Here is a 22,948-nt window from a genome sequence, read left to right on the forward strand (position 1 = left end):
ACCCCGGTCCGTCAGCTGAGTACTTGGACTGGTGGTGCCGTGTGGCCCACAGATTCCTATCTCCAGAGGTTGCATTTCAGGATCCGAGGCCAATTTTGTTGACGGAGGAGGCTCGTCACAGAGGGTCGTCACAAGCACCTCCAAGGGTGCAGGTTGTTGACAGACCGATAACAGGCGAGTGGATCGGCGTCGGCGTATAGGCACACATACCACCGATCGAGATTGGCGATGGCTTGACGACCGTTTGGATGAGAACCTAGCTGGTCCTGATGATGGAGGTGTTGTGGATTATCGTGTTCCTCGACGTAGAGCCAGACGACAGGGTGGGCGGGATGTCAGTGGACGGGCTCGAGGTAGAGTACCATCCGCTGAGGATCACGGTGCTCAGCACGCTGTTGATGAGGATGTTGGTAGTGTGGCAACAGGGATGGATCAGCCCACCTATGATGTGGGAGGTACCTCTCAGCAGTTAAGAGGGACCCCAGCATCAGCATTCAGCGCCGTTCCCCCACAGCCATCCGCACCAGTGGCGGACTAGAGACCGAGGAGGGTGAGGCGTCCTCCTTTGTGTGGCACCGGAGGTCACCTGCTTGGTCATTTCGATGAGGATGACAGTGACACTATCGAGGATGCTGATTCGTTATGTGTTCTTTTTTCATAGTGTTGGGACTATGTTAGATTATGTTCTTAGCATCATGTTTATGTTTTTATGTTCCAGACTGCTGTTGCATATTATTTGCTATGTATGTGATATTTATGTATGTTGTATGATCTACGGCTACGAACTAGCTTGTCACAAGTATTACGCGCATTCATAATGATACCAAAGTAATTCAATTAAACATCTAAAATAAAAGGATTTAAACAGACGAACTTAGTACACTAAACAAAGGAACGACATTCATTGACTCAACCAACCTTACATTACTCAAATTAAGACCTCCTAATAGAACTTAGAGAACAACAACGACACCATAAACGTCATAACGTCTAAGCATCACCTCCAGCAGTATGTCTCCGCCGGTCACAGTTCCTCCGCGTATGCCCAAGCTGACGGCAGAGGCCACAGCGCTTCGGCTGGTTCTCAGCAGACTGATCCATGCTATCGCGGATCCTGGTTGCCTTCAGACGACCTTCCCTTGCACGCCTCATGTTAGGTTCAGGTATGACAGTTGGTCCAGCATATGGGGGCCATAGACCTTCTGGGATAGGCGGAACAAACCCGTGCTTGTAAACGTTGAACACCTCACCCATACGATACACCTCGTGAACATATGACGCCCAATTCAGGCACGAGTGGGCGCAACATGCAATGGCGTGACAACATGGATAATGGAGCACCTGAAAGTGGCCACAATCGCAAGTGTGATCCTAAAGGGAAACTCGATAGCTACCTAGCGAGAAGTTTCCAGTCGGTGTCGTCTCGGCCACCGTGTACTCCGATTGGTGCCTGTCGTATAACGTGACGGTGAAGCACCTTGAGTCTCTTATGTTCCTCTCAATAGCCTTCACCAACGCCTGACAAAATTCATAGCCAGATCCAAGTTGCGCCTCAGCTGTTTGTCCGCAGAGCACAAATAGCTCAGCAAGCCTCCTATAAGTAGACTTAACCAACGAAGTGACCGAGAGGTTCTGAGTTCCCTTTAACACGGAATTCACGCATTCACTAATGTTGGTTGTCATGTGGCCGAATCGTCTACTGCTATCCTCGTATTGGGTCCACTTTTCATACTCCATCCGGTTGGCCCAGTCACACATGGCCGGATTCTCAGTCCGCATGATGTCAAACCAATAATAGAACTCTGCTTCAGTTTTTGCATAGGCCGCATTCACCAGCATCCTCCTTGCATCTTTACCTTTGAAGCTAAGGCTAAAATTCGCTGCCACATGACGGATACAGTACGCTCGAAAAGCACGTGGAGGCAGCCAACCATTATCGGGATTCTCAAGAGCAGTCTTGATGCCATTATGCCTGTCAGAGATAACAAGGATGCCCTCCTGTGGCGTCACATGCGTTCGTAGGTTGGACAAGAAGAATGACCATGACTCCGCATTTTCTCCCTCCACAAGGACAAAGGCAATGGGGTGGATGTTCGAGTTTCCATCCTGCGCAATCGCCAACAGTAACGTGCCTCCATACTTGCCATACAAGTGGGTACCGTCAATACTCACAAGCGGCTTGCAATGCCGGAAGGCCTCGATGCAGGGTGAAAATGTCCAGAAAAGACGATGAAAGTACACTGTAGACTCATCGACCTGATCCCCAACTCAAACAGGAGAGGTCTTCAACACAGTCACTGTCCCGGCCATGGTCAACCGTACCCCTAGCATCCAACGTGGCAACTCGGCATACGACTCTTTCCAGTCTCTATATATTTGTGCGACTGCCTTCTGTTTTGCCATCCACGACGGATGCTATAGTCCTTCACACTCAGAACAGCTTCATCTTTATTCTGGAACGATTGCCCAACCTGAAATTCTATAGAAGAACCCCCAATTGTAGCACCTCCGTCCACCTGTTGACCCAGAGTCTCCAAGTTTAGAGTGGAGAAGTGTGGAGGGTACTGCTGTGTGCCAGAACTTGAAGGCTCGTGTTGTGCATGTGGATTAGCACCTCTGTCATCATCACTGTCCCCAATGATATTTACAGGTTCCTGGTCAGAGTCATCGTCCCGCATTGCATTCTCTACTCGATCAGGTTCCCCAAAGCCTTGATCTTCATGAATTATGCCACCTCCTGTATCCACCTCAAATGCCTGCTGCCAGACCCCAGGATTCTCCAACGGTACAGAACCAACTGCCTCCGTTCGTTCTAAATCAGCCGGGAAGGAAGGGGATGCGACCTACGGAACAGATGGTCGGGCCGCAGGCATCGAACTAGACGCACCGCCCGCGGCAGTCGAACTATGAACTGGAGCTGATGCCCCAGAACTATCGACACCAACCTCCAACTTCGCGAACAACTCGTGTATTCTGACCTCCGGAAAACTCCTAACACAATGAAACAGAACCCTAATATCTTCATCAGCTGCTAGCACAAACGTATCATACTTAACACCGGTCGAGACCACTGCGATGGGAATCTTGTAGAATAGCTTCTTCACCCACTTGCTTCCAAATACCCCAAACTTCTACAAGATGCTATTCTTCACATCTGACAAAGTGTTTGATGAACTGATGAAAACACTCAATGGTTCTCTGTCAGTGAACTTCACACCATTTTTTTGCTTCTTTTGATTTTCCCAGAGCAATGCACTAAGACAAGAAAACTCTATTCCTCACTTGACATTGTGATAATGATCTCTCCTCAGCAGCTTGAATCTCACTCACATATATATAGATTTTCTCAGCTCATAAACCGTGGGAGCTCACAATGGTTTATGCCCATTCGAAGCCTTTCATAAACTGTTGCTGCTAGCCATGTTTTATGCACATTTGTCTTCATAAACCGTGGTTGCTTCCAATGGTTTCCATCTCGCATTCACCAAGGGTAAACCGTGGCTGCCTACCACGGTTTACGTTGAGCTCTTCTTGCATGTAAACATTTGCTGCCAGGCACGGTTTATGTGTAATCTGGAAACCGTGGTTAGCTCCCACGGATTATATAGAAATTGAAACAAGGCATGCACGTAACCATTGTAATCAGGTAAAGGTTTCCAGCAGTTATTTTATATAGGTAAATTGCTCTTAAAAATAAATATTGATGTACTCAAAATTCAAAATAAATACTTTACGTAATCAAAGAAGCAAGGGGGGTTAGGCATCAAGGATCTTAAAGCTTTCAACTTAGCTATGTTAGCCAAGCAAAGTTGGAGAATAGCAACTAAACAGGAATCATTAGTTAGCAAGATATACAAAGTCCGTTACTTTAAATATTCATCTTTTCTTAAAGCAGACGCTGGATCAAACCCCTCTTGAGCTTGAAGGAGTTTATTGGAGGGAAGGAAAGTGATTGAAAAAGGCTTAATGTGGCAAATAGGGAGATGGGGTTCAGTCAAAATTTTTGAAGACCCTTGGATTAGGAATTTCAGGCCTATCTCAGTCTATCAACAACAGAATGTAAGCTCAGATATTACATGGGTGAATCAGCTACTTAAACAAAACAGAACATGGGATGCATAATTAATTCAGTCCATCTTTAATCCAGATATTGCAGCAAGCATTTTGCAAACAACAATTAATGAAGGAGAAGATAGGATTACCTGGGCAAATGAGAAATCAGGCCACTACTCAGTAGCATCGGGGTACCAAATAGCTTTCTTTTTCTTCCATCCTCCAATTAATCAGCTCCCTGAAGTCTGTAACCAGAAGAACATTTGGAACTCGGTCTGGGATCTGCAATGCCCCCGAAGGTAAAGATCTTCATCTGGAGGCTACTTCACAATGGGATTCCGGTTCGACAGTGCATCCAAAGCAGATTCCACAATGTACAGGACGTGTGCCCTAGGTGTGGAGGAGAAAGAGAGACGGCTCTTCACTGTTTAGTGCTCTGCCCATTTGCAAATCAGACTTGGCAATTATCCAACCTCAACGCAGCATCAACAGTTAACAACAATCAAGAACCGTGGCGATGGTGGTCGAAATTGAGCGAGCTTGCACGACGACAATTGCAAGGAAGGAAGGAATTAGCATTGGCGGCTATGCTAGCTTGGACAATCTGGAAAGGAAGAAACGCTAAAGTCTTCGAAGGAAAGGATGTTCCTCCTCAACAAATGTATGCTTAAACTAATGAACTCCACTAAGAATATCAAACGCACAAACTCCACTAATTTCTTTCAATAGCCTTCTTTGGTTCAGACATGCAATCTAATCCCTACATATTCATTTCTTTCACTAGCTTTCTTTAGTTCAGCAAGTAATTTTATATTGACTTTTCCTTTTTCCCGTTAGGTTATTATGTTTTCATGTAAGGGCATTTTGGAAAATTCCTCTCTAATTAATTGGTGTTCAAGTATGGACCAGAACATAACAATGTACTCATTTTATATGATAAAATAAATATTGTCTATCTTTGGGAAAAAAATAATAATTTAAAAAATTAAAAAGTAATATTAAAATATATTTTATATATATGAGTAATTACCCAAATCAGTCCCCGAGGATTTTAGAATCGGACATTTTAGTCCCCAAGAAAAATTAATACACAGATTAGTCCCCAAAGTTTTACTCCGACAGACAAATCAATCCCTAGTTCATTTTCCGGCAGAGTAATTACTCAGATCAGTCCCCAAGGATTTTAAAAACGGACATTTTAGTCCTCAAGAAAAACTAATGTACAAATCAATCCCCAACGTTTCTCTCTGTTAGACATAATAGTCTCCCGTCCAAAAATAAAATAAAATAAAATAATTATTATTATTAATTGCACAATAATATTGTACTATATTTTTTTTATTTTTTAGACAAAAATAATGATAAATTTATTCATTAAATTCTTATATATATATGTCACTCAATAATAATAATAATAATAATAATAATAATAATAATAATAATAATAATAATAATAATAATAATAATAATAATAATAATAATAAATTATTAGATATTATTTTACAAGAAATTCAAAGTTAAAATCATTTGATATTTTTGTATTTAATATAATCAAAATATGTCCTATGTAAAAAAAAATTATATATGTTTATATTAAAAAATATGTATTAAAACAAAATATTTTAATTTGAATTTATATTAAATACATATTTTTTTAATACAAACATATTTTTTAAAATAGTACATCTTTTGATTATATTAAATACAAAAATATCAAATGGTTTTAACCTTAAATTTCTTATAAAATAATCTCTAATAATAATAATAATAATTATTATTATTATTATTATTATTATTATTATTATTATTATTATTATTATTATTATTATTATTATTATTATTATTATTATTATTGAGTGACTATATATATATATATATATATAAATACATATATAAGAATCTAATGAATAAATTTATCATTATTTTTATCTAGAAAATACAAAAAATCATGGTATAATATTATTATGTAATTAATAATAATAATAATAAATAAAATTATTAGAGATTATTTTACAAAAAAATCAAGGTTAAAATCATTTGATATTTTTGTATTTAATATAATCAAAAGATGTACTATTTTAAAAAATATGTATTTAATATAAATTCAAATTAAAATATTTTGTTTTAATACATATTTTTTAATATAAACATATATAATTTTTTTTACCTAGAACATCTTTTGATTATATTAAATACAAAAATATCAAATGATTTTAATTTTGAATTTCTTGTAAAATAATCTCTAATCATTTTATTATTATTATTATTATTATTATTATTATTATTATTATTATTATTATTATTATTATTATTATTGAGTGACTATATATATATAAGAATTTAATGAATAAATTTATCATTATTTTTGTCTAAAAAATACAAAAAATATAGTACAATATTATTGTGCAATTAATAATAATAATTATTTTATTTTATTTATTTTTAGACGGGAGACTATTATGTCTAACAGAGAGAAACGTTGGGGATTAATTTGTACATTAGTTTTTCTTGGAGACTAAAATGTCCGTTTTTTAAATCTTTGGGAACTGATTTGGATAATTATTCTGCCGAAAAATGAACTGGAGACTGATTTGTCTGCCGGAGTAAAACCTTGAGGACTGATCAGTGTATTACTTTTTCTTGGAGACTAAAATGCCCGATTCTAAAATTCCCGGGACTGATTTGAGTAATTACTCTATATATATTAATTTGATGTTTTAATAGTAAAATAGTAAGTTGAAACAACAAAATTACTATCTCAAAATAAATATTAACAATCAAAACATGATGACTGATGAGTAGTAACAAGTGATATCTACTCAACAGCAACTAAAACAAAGATAAGGCGCCTATGCCAATAAGCGATTGCAGCTGTGTGTGACCCTGACTCTGACTCTGAGTGATGAAGACATCATCGGGAGGAGGAAGACCCTCTTCGAGCTCAGCACCAACGTATTCATGGGCGCCGACAACTTCTGCCTCAGCATCGGGGAAGAGGATTCATAGGGAGATGGTGGAGCTCAACAACGACCCTCCTCCGCACTGCTCCGCCGGCCCCAAGGGCGACAACCTCTATCACTGGATCGCCACCATCATTGGCCCCCCTGGTATGCTTTGTTATGCTATTTCAATTCAATTTCTTTCATTTCAACCATTCAAATCTTAAATTCATACATGCTCTCTCTCTCTCTCTCTCTCCCTCTTTCACTTGTCTACAGGAACTGCATACCAAGGTGGCATATTCTTCCTTGACATCATCTTTCCTCCCGATTATCCCTTCAACCCTCCCCAGGTACTCCTAATTGATCATCTTCACGATGTTTTGTTTCCTAGAATTAGAATACTTAATCCTGTGTAAACTGATTTTGTTCTGAGTAATTTAATATGTAAGTCCTGCCTTGGATTCTTTTAACTGTTTTAGGTAGTATTCAAAACTCGCATTTACCACTGCAATGTTGGCACTGATGGTCATGTTAGTCTCGGAATGTTGAAGGATGGTTGGAGTCCAGCACTAACCATTACCAAAGTGCTCACTGCAATTAGATCACTTTTAACAAATCCTGACCCTTGTAAGTTCTTCCGCTCTCTTCTCAACCCCATAATGTGGAATGGATTTACTTAAGAGTTAAGAGTTATGATAATGGTTGTTTCAGATAACGCTGTTGTCCCTGGCATTGCTCACTTGTATTTGGAAAACAAAGCAAAACATGATCTTGTTGCTGGAGAGTGGACTGCTCGATTTGCCAAGTGAATTATTCAAGCCTTTTTTTTAACTTCTTCTTTTGTATCATGTTGTTCAACTATGTCTATATGTGAATACTAGTTCATACTTGTATCTCCTTCTCACAAGCTTCAGTAATAACATAAAGCAAGATGCTGTTATCTCAAATTCAATCTATGTTTTCAATTTGTGATTCGCAATCAATTCTACTACTTGTCAAGCTCAATCAACATATGGAATGTTATGTATTAACAGTGTCTCTGGTATATTGAGCCAACTCATACTATTGCACTGTTAGATTAGGTTTGGGACTTAAAACGGAATTTGTCATAATATTAATGTCTCATAGTTCTCTGTCCATTAGGCAAACAGAAAAAGGTAGTCAATCATCCCATTTAAATGTATTGTCAAAACTATAAAAATGGCAAGATAAGTAATAGGATTAAGTTAAAGAGTGCCTTTAGGATTAGTTAAGAGGATGAAAGTGGAAAGCTTTGGTTTTTTAATGTATTTAATGCATAAAAAGCTTAAAGACTTTACATTTGATTTATATTTTTTTATTTAAATTTTCTATTTTAGTATCTTTGAAGAGTTCCTTTCGAGTATTTGTTAGCAAGATTTTTGTTTCTTCAATGTATTTTCTGTTCACTGATTAGAATATTTATTTTTGAGAATTTGACAACATGTCCCTTTCCTTCAGCCCTCCAAATGACCACATCTTCAAGCCACCCGCCACTATACATTAAAAGTTTAACTTTCAATTAAGGTAGTAAACTGCTGCCTAACATAAGAGAAAAATGTCTTTAGCATCACGTGGTCATCATTGAGACTACAACTCATTCTACACTCACTTGTCAACAACTACTCTCTATGAATTACTACATTTCTTAGTCATTCTTTTTCCCTTTTAAGAACAACATTACAGAATAGAACAATGCCGAAGCTTGCTTGCAAGAAGGAGAGTGGAAAGGGGAAAGAGCATAAGGGATCTGGGAGTTCGTGACGTTGTGAACGCAGGCTTATCAGTGGCAGAAGCCATTGAATTTGATGCTGTTTTGAGGGAAATTCTCTCCCTTTGTGTTTCCTTTACAGATATCTGGTTCCAAATTGTGACTCGGAGAGTGCTGAAGCCATCGCAGCCTCATTCGTTGCATCAACTTGTTTATTACTCTCTCTATCAATCTTCTTCCAATGCCTATTTACAAAGGAAAGGTATATGCTTCAGTTAATAATATACTTAGTGCCGCTGCAATGAATGTTTTCACTTTGAGATACAGCTATAGTGAAATATGTGTTCTTCAAACCCAAAAAATAACATAATCCATCATATTTCAAGAATATGTTTGCATACATAATTGCTTGTTTGCAAATGGAAATTCTGGAAATATTGGGAAGGAGAATAGTCTATTCGGAATGGGTTTATTAGCAGGTACTTAGGAGACATAGAGATATAGTGAAGAGAACTGTTGGTGGGTATTTTCTTGTGCAAGGAAGAGCTGATGACACCATGAATCTTGGTGGAATAAAGGTATTAAATTTATAGCGTAAGAGTGCTATATCTTTCCATGACTATGGCATGCATAAACTTAATAAGAATGTGAACTACTATGTAAATTTGTAATTGAAGGGTCACTCTGAAAATTCTTAAAAACTCACATGATCATTTCTGTTCTTTACATTAGCATTCTTGGAAGGGCTGTTCTTGTTAATCACTTGGAATGTTGTGTTAATGTAATGATATGCAGACAAGTTCTGTAGAAATTGAGCGTGTATGCGACAGGGCCGATGAATGCATTATGGAGACAGCTGCAATCAGTGTCACTCCTGCAAGTGGAGGCTCTGAACAACTTGTTATATTTGTAGTTTTGAAGAAAGGATACAGTTCCGATGTAGAAGCTCTGAAAAAGAAATTCTCTAAAGCCATTCAGAGCAACCTTAATCCTTTGTTTAAGGTTTGACACTCATGATTGATTTTAAGCAATTACAGTTACAAATATGAATAGAATGCAGATAGTTTATTGCCATGCAAAAAGTAATATTGGCTGGCATATGGATCCATATTCTTGAGTTGTGAAGGGCCGTTGATTCTATAATTTAAAATAATAAAAACAAAAAGTTTGAATAAAAGCATAAGAATTTCTATGCTGTATGCCCCTTTCCTGGGTTTGTAGTTCAATTGGTCAGAGCACCGCCCTGTCAAGGTGGAAGCTGCGGGTTCGAGCCCCGTTAGTCCCAAATGAATAAAAATCCAAAATAAAACACCAATTTGTATGTGAAAAGGAATCCTAATAACAAAAAATATCATTCCTAAGAGAAATTCCCTCTTTTTTGCTTTGTGAAAACTTTTATTTAATTTGAAATTAAAAAGTTAAAAAAAAAAAAAAAAAACAGAATTTTCCCTCGAACAGCTTCGAACAAATTACCGAGGAGAGTTCTAAAGGATCAAATGAAGCGTGAGCAATCACTTCACAGCAGAATTTAGCAACATCATCATTGGTTTCCAACAAACCAGAGCCATGCAACGAGATTCAGTCACTTTCAGTCTCGTAGAATCTGTTTAATTGAATAAAGAAAATTCAATGTCCTCATGGAAGAATGCATAGTTTGTATACTACTGGAATTTATCAATAGTAAGATTTAGTTAAAAAGTATACTAAAGGATATTAATTGAGAGGATGAAAAATAAATTTTTTTTCAATTTATTAAATAAATATGAAACTTAAAAAGATTACATTTACTTTCTATTTTCTATTTAAATTTTTTTATAACATTGTTAACAAGATTTTTACTTTTGATTTCTTAGATCATTTTTTTAAAGTAAATAAAAAAAAGAGTAAATTTTAATATAACTATGTTATGATTATTACGGTGAATATGTAAATATTGTTAAAATTAAAGTAACTATTTTTTTTATATTTTAGTAATATTTTTTTAAGTAATATTAAAAAAACGTTATTTAATAATAAAAAATATTATAGTCAAATATAGTCATCAAACTAGAATATCATAAATAAAGATGGAAACTCAACTGCAGTCGAATTTACGCGAAATTGATATCTAAGAGCCGTTAAAAAATTTAAGTGATTTGACTAAATTTTCATCTAACGACTCTCAAGTATCAACTTCACGTGAAGTCACTTACCTAAGTTTTTACCATAAATAAAAATGGCGGCTATTTGGAAGCTGTACGCCTGTACTGCACGTTTCTTTTTTCTACCGACTTTTTAAGTTGCATACTATATATTAAAGAATTAGAGTACCTAATAAAAAGTTTTGTATTAAGACAAACAAAACTTAATGGGATTGATTATACTAATAAAACATCTTTTAGAATTAGAACTATGGATGTAAATAATTATTTATAATTAAATGTAGTTTGACAAAATTGACGTTACAGTTGAGCTCCAAAGTAATAACGTAATTAATGGAATTCAAATCTGAAATTGGGTGTCTGCGGGCAACCCCATATATGAATTCGGGGTTTAAGGGGTTGGGGTTAGGTGTAAAGCATCACGTGGTTCACCGTTCACCTCATTCGGAAATCATTAGTCACCAACTACCCCTCTCCACCAACTACTTCTTTTCTTAGTCATTTCTTTTTCCCTTTTGAGAACTTAACAGAATACACCAGCGCTGAATCTTGCTTGTGACTTGGAAACTGGAAATGGCAAAGACCATAAGGGAGTTGCAAGTGAAGGACTTTGTGGACGCAGGGTTATCACTGGCAGAAGCCATTCAATTTGACGGTGTTTTGAGGGAAATTGTGTCCCTTTGTGTTTCATCTACAGATATCTGGCGCCAAATTGTGACTCGGAGAGTGCTGAAGCCATCTCACCCTCATTCACTCCACCAACTTGTTTATTACTCTCTCTATCACTCTTCTTCCCATGCTTCCGATGATGCTGATCCTCCTCTATATTGGTTCCCTTCTTTGTAAGTACTCTTAACTGTATCTCTATAGTATGTATCTGTCACTGTTCAATCTTCATTGTTGAATTTTGATTCCAGGAAGCAGGCCAGACGCACCAACTTGGGTCGCCTCATGGAAACATATGGTCCTAAGCTCTTGGGAGATTCCTATAAAGACCCCATTACTAGTTTCCGTCTCTTTCACAAATTCTCTGTTGAACACCCTCAGGCAAGTTCTAACACTCAAACACTCCCCCTCTTGATTTAGGTCATTTGATTGATTACGTGTCCTGTTATTGCTGCAGGAGTATTGGTCCATTGTTCTTAAAGAACTCTCAGTTTCATTCATTAAAGCTCCAAGGTGCATTTTGGATACTTCTGATCCCTCAAAGCCTGGAGGAACTTGGCTTCCCGGAGCTGTCTTGAATATTGCTGATTGCTGCTTGCAGCCGAGCACACGCCCCTACAAACCAGATGACAGTTTAGCCATTGTCTGGAGGGATGAAGGATTTGATGATACCGAGGTGAATCATATCACACTCAAACAACTTCGACAGCAATTAGCGTATGCTCTTATGATTACCTCACTTATCATGCTGCTATTATTCTTTTCCTAGTTGTATCTCACGCTTTTGTTCTGATTTTTCTCTTCCCCACTTGAAGTAGTTTTCAATCTGTTTTCTCTTTTCTAATGTGTTTTTTTCATTTTATTTCAGGCTGGTAGCCAATGCAATTGAAGCCACGTTCTCAAAGGGAGATGCAATTGCAATTGACATGCAAATGACAGCCAGTGCTGTCATTATATATTTGGCCATTGTTCTCGCAGGATGTGTTGTAGTCTCAATTGCTGATAGCTTTGCACCAAAAGAAATCGCAACTCGCCTGCACATATCTAAGGCAAAGGGTATATTCACACAGGTAATCCTTTTTACTGGCCTGCTGTTGATATAAAATCATTTGTGAGTCTTCATCTAATAGCATAAGCATTAAGAAGAGTTGGTCCTTGACTTTGTCAGCTTGAATTTGTTTTCAGGATTTCATATCTCGAGGTGGCAGGAAATTCCCTCTGTACAGGTAAACATTTGTTGGCTTTATAGTTGTTGCAACATTGAAAGAATCATCTTTTGGTCTAAACCACTAGTATCCACAGGGTTATTTCTGATGTATTTTATTTCTGGTACAATTGACAATGTATTTGTGAGCGTATATTTTGGAATGACTGTACTATTTCCCTTCTTTGGCCAATGTTTTAAATATAGATGATTGCAATTCAATTGATGCTTAATGCAACATGAATGCCCCTTAGACTGGATTGCTTCACAACCTGTGAAATGAGAAATCTCAAGCTTCCTTGTACTAATGCTTGAATTTATGAAGAAAATTAAGGTGGTTGTTCTTTTTACAAATTAATGGCTACACTCATAAACTAGTTCTCCTTGGTCCTTGCAGTCGAGTCGTGGAAGCAGGCGCAAGTAAAGTTATTGTGCTACCTGTGATAGGTGACGATGTAGGAGTACAATTAAGAGAACAAGACATATCATGGAAGGCTTTTCTCTCTTTTGGAAGGAAGCATCCAAGGTAATGTGCATTAGAGTTTGCTTAACAATCAGTTTTCCCAACTAAAATCAGAAAGGTGAGAAGTTGAATTGTTTCTCTTGTGTATTCATAGCAGATCACCACACTACTCTCCGGTATATCAATCAATTGATTCTGTCACTAACATACTTTTCTCATCTGGAACCACAGGTAAATATTCTCAATTGAATAACATCGATTAGTGATTATTTACCATTATGATGATCTTCTGTTTATATATATTTCTTGCCTTCACAGGGGAGCCAAAAGCTATTCCTTGGACTCATCTTTCGCCAATACGTAGCGCTGCTGATGGATGGGCTTGCATTGATATTCAAGCCGGAGATGTCTATTGCTGGCCTACAAATTTAGGATGGGTTATGGGACCAACTCTATTATATTCATGTTTTCTAACTGGCACAACTCTTGCTCTCTACCATGGTTCTCCTCTTGGCCGTGGTTTTGGAAAATTTGTTCAGGTGATTCTTCCAAACACAATAATAATTTAGAGTTTAATTGCAATGTAAAACCCTTTATTCATTTAACTATAGTTGTGTAGGATGCAGGTGTTACCCATTTGGGAACAGTTCCAAGCATAGTAAAAGCTTGGAAGAATACGCGATGTATGGAAGGCTTGGATTGGACAAAGATAAAGTAGTCTCTATCATAAGCCTAAATTAATCAAGCAATTGATATGAAAAATGAACTGAAAAACTGTGGTTATATGCAGAACATTTTGTTCCACTGGAGAAACCTCAAATGTTGATGATGACCTTTGGCTTTCCTCAAAATCTTACTACAAGCCAATCATCGAAACTTGTGGTGGTTCTGAGCTTGCATCTGGTTACGTCATGGGAAGCTTACTGCAGCCGCAAGCTTTTGCGACATTTAGCACACCATCAATGACAGCTGGCTTTGTCATCCTTGATGGAAATGGAGATCCTTATGTCAGTACATTTTTCTTCCTTATAACATGATTTTGCTCCAAGTTGACACTGCAAACAATCATGCTAATACCTTTGTGTAAAATGTTATCTTTGGGATTAGTGTTCTTTTCTTCAAAATATTTTTCTTATCCTTTTTATATCTTTAACAAACATAACAGCCAGAGGATGTACCTTGTGTTGGTGAAGTGGCCTTATTCCCTCACATTATGGGAGCAACTGAAAGATTGCTTAATGCTGATCATGATGAAGTGTACTTTAAGGGAATGCCTATTTACAAAGGAAAGGTACGTGCTTCAGTTAATATACTTAGTGCTGCTGCAATGAATGTTTTCACCTTTGGATGCAGCTATCTTGAAAGGGGTAAAGTATTATTTTGGTTCCAACGTTTGGACTGAATCCTAATTTGGTATCTAATATTTTAAACGTCCTAATTCAGTCTTAAAAAGTTTCAAACATGTTTAATGTTGTCCCACAATTAAATTTGACAGGAACAATTAGCATATTGAAAAGGCAATAATGTTTGGTTTCGGTACATAAATAAAATCGATCCACCAACGATCACCAATGTAAAAGATTTTTCCTTTGATTCTGGAGCGTTGATGATTGATTGATAGGGTTTGGGATTTTTTTTACAAGAAGGAAATCGACAAGAAGTGTCATAAGAAGGTTTTCGTTATGGTTTTCTAACATACAAAAAAAGATATGACTTAACAATAACGTTGTTAACGTCCACTTCTTTTAATTATTCGTGTCAAATTTAATGATAGGACAATATTGAACCCGTTTGAAATTTTTTGGGATAGAAATAAGACATTTGAAATGTTAGCGCCAGATTATAATTTGACTCAAACGTTGGAAACCAAATAGTACTTTATCCTATTTCAAAATATTTATTCTTCTATGCCAAAAAATAGCATAATCCATCAGATTTCAAGAACATGTTCGCATAAAAACAACTATTTGTTTGCAAATGGAAACTCAAAATAATTGGGAATGGGGAATAGCCTATACGGAATATGATTTGAACTATGGATTCACTAGCAGGTACTTAGGAGACATGGAGATATAGTGAAGAGAACTGTTGGTGGGTATTTTGTTGTGCAAGGAAGAGCTGATGACACCATGAATCTTGGTGGAATAAAGGTATTAAATTTATGGTGTTAGAGTGATGTATCTTTCCATGACTATGGCATGAATAAACTTAATAAGAATGTGAGCTACTATGTAAATTTGTAATTGAAGGGTCACTCTGAAAATTCTTAAAAACTCACATGATCATTTCTGTTCTTTATATTAGCATTCTTGGAAGGGCTGTTCTTCTTAATTACTTGGAATGGTGTGTTAATGTAATGATATGCAGACAAGTTCTGTAGAAATTGAGCGTGTATGCGACAGGGCCGATGAATGCATTATGGAGACAGCTGCAATCAGTGTGGCTCCTGCAAGTGGAGGCCCTGAACAACTTATTATATTTGTAGTTTTGAAGAAAGGATACAGTTCCGATGTAGAAACTCTGAAAAAGAAATTCTCTAAAGCCATTCAGAGCAACCTTAATCCTTTGTTTAAGGTTTGACACTCATGATTGATTTTAGGCGATTACAGTTACAAATATGAATAGAATGCAGTTAGTTTATTGTTGAGCTGGGAAGGGAAATCAATATGATTCGGTTATGAATTAACAATAGTGACACTCTTGGTATTACGTAAACAGGTAAGCACCGTGAAAATTGTGGCTGAGTTTCCTCGAACAGCTTCGAACAAACTACTGAGGAGAGTTCTGAGGGATCAAATGAAGCGTGAGCTATCACTTCATAGCAGACTTTAGGGACATCATCATTGGTTCCCAACAGACCAGAGCTATGCAACGAGTTCCCTTTCAAGCCCAATGGAACTTATTAAGTGAAGAAAGAATATGCAATGTACTCAGAAAAATGCATTTGTATACTAGTGAATTTATAGATAATAAGTACGCAATAAGCATTATTCTAATACCCCTTTGGTAAAGAATAAATGGGAAATCAATCAAAAGTTTTAGGATGAATTATTTCATATTAAAAAATTTTAGTGACCTATAAATTCAATTTTTTTCAGTAGTTTATTTGGTATTATAAAAGAATTAACGTCTATCACCAAATTTTTTTCAAAAAATTTACTTGGTATTTTCTTTCTAAAAATCAATCGTAAAATTCATCAAAAATCTACTAAGTTTATTAGTAAAATATTAAAGGACACATGACGATAATCCCGGAACGAATATGCATGACAAAAATGACGATAATCACGGGATACATTAATATGCAAATTTTAAAATCTTATAAGACACAAAGATACGCATACATATAAAATATAAAATATTTTTTAAATAAATTGTAATGATATTTTGATATTTTATTGATATTAAAATATAAATTAAATTTTTTAATTACTTTTAATGTCTTATTTTAATTATATCAACTACTTAAAATATTTTTTATTTTAATAAATAATAATATATACTATATCTAAATTTATTTCAAAAATATATGTTAAGAATAAGATTGAACACGTTCACACGTGATGGTATTTAAGTGTGTTCAAACGTGTCCAAAAAAAATTTTTTTATTTTTTATTAAGACACGATTGAACACAACAGACACGCGTGTCAAACAACTGTTAATAAATATCATATCCAAAATGTGTCCAACAAGCGAACACAACAACTCAACGGAATTTCCATTGTCCATTCTTGAGAGTGAACCACGTGTCTAGCATTACATATACTGAATTGACATGTAACTAAATCAAGGATCGACTCATAAAATTTCTAACACCTCAACCTCCGGAGTCTTGTCAAAATTATTATGCAGTTAAATTCATGAACACGTGTAAAGTTTAAACTAAAAAGATCCAAAAAAAACTATTGGAAAGATATAATTTATAGCCATCAATGATAGTTTTAATGGTGTGAGATTGGTGTGAGATTTCATCCAATGGCACACTTTTCTTTGCTGGTTACATGCTGGCCAGAATTTAACAAAATTACTGGCGCTTGACTTTTCCATTACAGAAATATAGAATCAGCACAACGTTGACAACCAATAGGATGCGTTGCGTTTATGGCTTCAACGCGACTCCGTTCAATTAATATCCCCCAAGGTATGAGGAATCATCCATACTGAACTACGAACTCTGAACTCTGAATTGGCATAAAGTAAACATCAAATGAAAATAGAAATTCATCACCAACGTTATCATTACTGATATATCCTAAAGCGAGGGAAAGGAAAAAAAAGGGAAAAAAAGAGAAGAGGGGGGGGGGGGGGGGGAGGGAGGGAAGAATAAAAGAAAAATGTGACCCAAAATTTGGCCAAATACAGAAGGAGGTGCTGGTGTTGGTTCATAGTGCTTTAGTACCGCAATGCGACACCAACCGTATGCCTCCTGTAAATTCATTCACAAGACTTTGATGACAAGGAAACAATGGGTAGTCATTTACACAAATAGATACTCAACACCAACTGAAGCCATTTCTAAACTTGTGACAGAATGAAAAAGCAAAGGACAGAAATACAAATTCGAAACATTTAAGATTTCTTTCCCCTGCCAATATCTCATCATCAAATTGTACTGCCAGTCAAGCACAAAATTTTGCTTCAAACCTATACCGAACTGAAGTGGATAGATGTCACTGTCTTACGTATTACCCCAACCTGGATTATAACCTCTATTTCATTTCTTAGCTAAGACCTCCCCTTTGCACTCACTACCAGCAGCAACCACAAAACCTGCTCCGACCTGCAACACCGGCAACATCAAGGTCCAGTTCACATTGCAACCATAAAAATAAGTAATATCTCAAATTAGTCCTCAAATTTTTATTTTATGGACAAATTAGTCCACAAATCAAATTATTCATCTACATGAAATGACTGATCTGAGAATTTTAAAAATGTCTTAGAGACCGTCATATCTTTATTAAACAACGATGAAGACTGATTTGCCTAAACATTTTGGCAGAGTATAACGTGAGACTGATTTGTCTAAAAATAAAAAGTTGGAAACCAATTTGGTAATTAAAATTTGTTGGGAACTAAAATTTCTAACTAAATTTCTGGAGACTGATTAAGATATTACTCAAAAAACAAGAGAAGTGAATTACTTGACAATCTTTTAGTACGGCACGTTCTTGTAGCTGTACGTTGCTGCAGATAACTGAACCTTGGATTGAACAACCGTCACCAATGGTAACATGATTCATAACTATTGAATTAACAACCTGCAACCATAATAGCGAAAAATGAGGGAATTACTATAAACTACTTTTACATAGTAAATACATCACCCGAGTTAGATGCAAGCCAGCGTTGCTGATCAATGAGGATTAGAGAGAATCACACACATATCGTCCCACCTTAACATTTGCACCTATCCTGCAGTGACGGCCAATGACAGACCGTTTCACACTGCATTTGTCACCCATCTGTGAACCTTCCCCAAGCATACAATGTGGTCCTACCTAAAACAAATCAAGAGCATATGAACTTTAAGATGGGAAAGTAAAAGCAATGCAGAATACTGTATATCAGATAGCAGTGTTACTGTACAAATACATAAACCAGTTGCACTTGAACTTGAACTTTGCACTGTGCTTAATTAACTTACAGTTGTTTTTGCTCCAAGCTCTGCTGAAGGATGGATAATGTTATTTTGAGCAGAGAATGAATACCCTGACAAATGATTAGCTTCTCCTATCACCTGTCACATTAAAAATAAATATAACCCAATAAAGTTGAATGTACACAAAGTAAAATGCAAGACAATATCAAGTGCTTGATAAACAACATAATTAATATGACAAACTTACATCTCGATTTATATCGCTGTATGCTTGTATAGAATTCAAGCGAGCACAATACCTGTTGCTTCCGGCAATATAAACACAACATTTATGAGTTTTTCTGAAAGAAGTGCCATTAGGACTCAAAGCATATCGTTGATGAAACGTCCGCTCAGATGCATTAGCAAGTATTTGTGATAACATTTGTTGATTGCTTTGAGCAATAATCTTCTCGGTTCCATTTTCTTCTACTTGTGCTACGCCATTCAGTAATGCTTCTGATTTCTACCTCTCATTTCAAAATTTTGAATTAGGTTAAAATCCCACAAAAAAATTTAAACTACATCTATGCAAACCTTAAACAACTAACCAGTTGGCTTCGGACAAGATATGGCAATACATCATGTTTTAGGCTATGAAATGTACCCTTTTGATCTAAAACTTCTTGTAAAATTGATCTGCAAGAAAAATATGTATTTAAGATACAAGCAAATCATTTATAATATACAACATAGAATATAGATAGAAGCTGAAAATTAAATAAACATACCTTTTGAATGCATACAAGTGAGCATCCATTAAATCAGCTCTGATTTCTATCTGCATGAAAGATAAAAAAAACAGAAAATTAAATAAATAAGGATAAGGGCATAAAGTCTTCCATTTAATTTTCTACTATTCAGATAGCACACTCATAGTTCCATTAAAAAATGTTTTTTCTACCAGTTAAAACATCTGTGCATTTCTGAATACAAGCATAATAAAAACTTTCACCTCCGAGGCCTGAGCAGATAGAAAATAAAATAAATGTGCAGAAAAAGATATGCAATAAGTATAAATAGAAGAAACATGTGGTTTCAAGTTATGTTTTAGAAACACTGAATTCCCACAGTTAAAGAAGAAGAGTCTCTTATATCAGAGAAGTTATAGGTAGTAGGAACTAGGAAGGTTCAAATTCAAGGAAGATAAAAATACCTCGCCAGCTGCACGGAGTATGCTCTTCTGAACTCGGAGATCTTTTTCAACTTCAGCTCCTGAAAAGAGTTGCAGCTTTTACATTAAAACACATAAAGGTATAGTGCCATCTATAAGGAAAAGCTTGATATCTTACCAGTTGCTATGTGAAGTAAGAACTGTTGTGTGGGATCCAATCCTATCAAGTTATAGCGGCCAGGTTTCTTGGTTTTGTCTTTCCCACCAGAGGATCCTGACTCTGAAGGCCCACTTACAGGAGCAGAACAAAGCATAGCAGTGACAACAGCATCATGCCGCCTATGAGTAGCTGCAACTGCACCAAGTGGCACATCAGAAACAAGATCACCACTGACAACCTGCAGAGAAAACAAGACAATAATTCAACAATTTTGTTTAGATGTCAGAGTTAAGACTACAAGGGATAGGGATATTCGGTTATTCACCAATATGTCCTTAGCAGTTAGGTGGTGTGCAATCGCTCGAATAGCACCAGCAGTTCCTACATCCTCGGGAACTGCAGCAACCTGGGACATTTTCAAACACACACCAAAAAATAAATAAAATAAAAATAATTCACACATATAGCACTTATACGGAATGAGTATATTCACTACTGGGATATATATAGAGCTAACGACCTTTGGCACCCAAAAAAATTCCATAATTATAGAATCTTCTTAGCAGGATATGTTAAATGTTGCAGGTGAGTTTTTTACAATAAAAATTCATAAATTTGATCATGAAAAGTGATAAAATAACATAATAATAGTCAACATTATAGCCCTTGTACTTCCCACCTTTCAAGTCTTCAAACTATTTATTTATTTAGTTATGTTCTAAGTTTGATTCAGTCAGATATAATTCCTTTTTCAATCAAGTCTTGGAATCAGACACAGAGATCACTATCCTCTAATTAGGCTTTACACAACAACAGCATCCAAATCTTAACTCACTAGGTGCCATTGGTTACCGAAATAAAACAATATTATAGCATTGTAATGAGAGAAAAACAATACTCTATATAGGAAGAGAAAAAAACCGTTGTTCCCTTAAATGATTGATCATAATACTGCCCTAATCCTGTCATACGGCATAGGCACAAAATAGAGTAGTTACCTCGACATGGAGGCGATCAGCATAAGCCGCCGATATCCAGCCCCCAACATTAAGAGCAGCATCTTCGCCTTCGACTACCTACTCATCAAAACAGCATCAGCAATTAACTCTCAGCTGAAAATTCCATTGCCAATTCACGACAATCGCTAATTATCAATCAGTACTATAACCTATGCATCTATCACTATCAGTTAGAAGAATTACAAATGAAAACGATAGACTAGCTAAGCAAAATTAGAGTAATTAGCACATTACCACAATGAGATCTTTGAGGTTGCTAAGCTCCAATAGCTCGAGCACGTAAGAGATAACAGGCCGGTTCGCCACCGGAAGCAAGGCGTTCGGAATCTCCTGCGAAACGAAACGAGACGAAAAGAAATGTTTCAACTACACATTTAGACGTCCGAAAATAGGGTTTACTTGGAAGCATTCTCCGATAGCGGCAATTTTTCATCCTCCGAAGAAGCAGAGAGAGAGAGAGAGTACCTTGGAAACGAGAGGGAGGAGTTTCTTGGAGACCCCGCCGGCGAGAACAACGACTTGAAAGTCCATGATCATCGCTGAAGAAAGGAAGGGCTTTCGGAGGGTTTTCGATTCTGTATCCCAAATCTCGGATGTCTTCACTGCGGCCAGCGGAGCACTCACTCGCCGAGCCCAAACCAGACACGATTCTGATTATTGTTTATTACTAATCTGCCCTTGCATTTTAAGCTCCAGTTTTTACTTTTTAGCATGTTGAGGTTATGTATTGATAATTAATTTGTTAATGAAATCTAGTAATAATCTCACATTCTCATGCAAGCAATGAATGCAAATCTAACAACAATGTTGGTTTTTCTGTGAAAGACCTTCAATTTTAGGATGTGCTTGTATCAAGTATAAAAATTAGAAGATGGTAAATGGTCTATTTTGTGAGATTGTCCCTCATACTTTGGAGTATGGATATTCTCCATCTCTCTTATTTGAAAAAAAAAAAGGTTATATATATAATAAAGGATAAAGTATTAAATTGGCCTGTAATTCTATTTTGGTCTTTAAGGTTTAAAGTGTTCTATTTAAATTTAAAAAAGTTTTATTTAGCTTCAAATTAGTTCCATCATAAGGTCAAAGTTAAATAATTTACTGAATGTCTTATATGACAGCAGTACAAAAACAAGTTTGATAATCTTAGATAATAAGTACAAGCTCCAAAGGTACAAAATTAACTGTGGTACATCAATACATTTATTTATCATTCTCCTTAATTATATAGAAAATATTTCATTTAAATTGAAAAAAATGATAAATAAAAGTATTGATGCATCCACGATTGATTTTGTATCTCTGGAGTTTGTACTTGTTCTTCAAATTATCGATCTTGTTTTTATAATACTGTCATGTAGGACATTCTAATTATTTAACTTTGACATCATAGTGAGACTACATTGAAGTTAAATGAAACTATTTTGAATTCAAATAGGACACTTTAAACTTTAAGGACCAAAACAGAATTATGCCCAAACGTAGAAGATCAATTTAATACTTTTTTCTATAATAAAAGAGTGATTCCTCTAATATAATTAAAGAATTTCAATATATCAAACAGTAAAAATAATAAAGTAATTTTATTTATTTATTTTTGTATTTATAATTTTATTTAAATAATATAAAATAAATATAAATATCTGAATATATTAATAAAAAAATTGATTGTACAAAAGTATTATATATATATCGAGAAGTTAAATTTTCCCGTTAACTTTTTGACCAATAGACTTAATTAAAAACTTCTTGTAATTTTTTGTATAATTTTTTTTTTCAAAAATTAGACTTTTGTGTATGTAAGAATAAAAGAAT

General features: G+C 35.9%; 5 protein-coding genes across 9 annotated transcripts; 4 read left to right on the top strand and 1 right to left on the bottom strand.

Annotated features, from left to right (window-relative positions):
• The first annotated feature begins 4,340 nt into the window (after positions 1–4,340).
• LOC140178076 (uncharacterized) lies at positions 4,341–4,724 on the top strand. The gene has a single exon (XM_072213196.1). It carries the CDS (start codon positions 4,341–4,343, stop codon positions 4,722–4,724), a length of 384 nt encoding a protein of 127 aa, XP_072069297.1.
• A 2,118-nt stretch (positions 4,725–6,842) lies between these two features.
• Positions 6,843–7,942, top strand: LOC112736213 (constitutive photomorphogenesis protein 10). Its single transcript, XM_025785571.3, has 4 exons — positions 6,843–7,160; positions 7,272–7,345; positions 7,475–7,622; positions 7,707–7,942. The coding sequence occupies exons 1-4, from the start codon at positions 6,956–6,958 to the stop codon at positions 7,802–7,804; spliced, it is 525 nt and encodes a 174-aa protein (XP_025641356.1). The 5' UTR covers positions 6,843–6,955; the 3' UTR covers positions 7,805–7,942.
• Positions 7,943–8,818: 876 nt separating this feature from the next.
• On the top strand, positions 8,819–9,901 carry LOC112736215 (probable CoA ligase CCL12). Its single transcript, XM_025785573.3, has 3 exons — positions 8,819–8,986; positions 9,204–9,302; positions 9,520–9,901. The coding sequence occupies exons 1-3, from the start codon at positions 8,966–8,968 to the stop codon at positions 9,730–9,732; spliced, it is 333 nt and encodes a 110-aa protein (XP_025641358.1). The 5' UTR covers positions 8,819–8,965; the 3' UTR covers positions 9,733–9,901.
• A 1,260-nt stretch (positions 9,902–11,161) lies between these two features.
• On the top strand, positions 11,162–16,281 carry LOC112736216 (probable CoA ligase CCL12). 5 transcript variants are annotated; one of them, XM_025785575.3, is made up of 14 exons: positions 11,162–11,707; positions 11,783–11,912; positions 11,989–12,248; positions 12,400–12,601; positions 12,717–12,757; positions 13,133–13,261; positions 13,356–13,429; positions 13,517–13,737; positions 13,818–13,912; positions 13,989–14,205; positions 14,364–14,489; positions 15,250–15,348; positions 15,566–15,772; positions 15,917–16,281. In XM_025785575.3, the coding sequence occupies exons 1-14, from the start codon at positions 11,439–11,441 to the stop codon at positions 16,028–16,030; spliced, it is 2,184 nt and encodes a 727-aa protein (XP_025641360.1). In that variant the 5' UTR covers positions 11,162–11,438; the 3' UTR covers positions 16,031–16,281. The 5 variants fall into 5 exon arrangements, with proteins under 5 accessions (XP_025641360.1, XP_072067074.1, XP_025641359.1 ...); XM_025785574.3 differs by having other exon boundaries at positions 11,212–11,707; positions 13,353–13,429; XM_025785577.3 differs by having other exon boundaries at positions 11,410–11,707; positions 11,989–12,207; positions 13,353–13,429.
• A 1,265-nt stretch (positions 16,282–17,546) lies between these two features.
• LOC112736217 (uncharacterized) lies at positions 17,547–22,063 on the bottom strand. The gene is made up of 13 exons (XM_025785578.3): positions 21,599–22,063; positions 21,368–21,463; positions 21,113–21,190; positions 20,440–20,520; positions 20,133–20,352; positions 19,997–20,055; positions 19,572–19,621; positions 19,392–19,479; positions 19,049–19,306; positions 18,847–18,939; positions 18,596–18,700; positions 18,344–18,460; positions 17,547–17,979 (listed from the first exon to the last, which is right to left on the bottom strand). Exons 1-13 carry the CDS (start codon positions 21,668–21,670, stop codon positions 17,914–17,916), a joined length of 1,383 nt encoding a protein of 460 aa, XP_025641363.1. The 5' UTR covers positions 21,671–22,063; the 3' UTR covers positions 17,547–17,913.
• Between the last annotated feature and the right edge of the window lie 885 nt (positions 22,064–22,948).

This window comes from Arachis hypogaea, chromosome 13 (genome assembly GCF_003086295.3).
Source record: "Arachis hypogaea cultivar Tifrunner chromosome 13, arahy.Tifrunner.gnm2.J5K5, whole genome shotgun sequence".
In the NCBI taxonomy this organism is placed as follows: domain Eukaryota; kingdom Viridiplantae; phylum Streptophyta; class Magnoliopsida; order Fabales; family Fabaceae; genus Arachis; species Arachis hypogaea.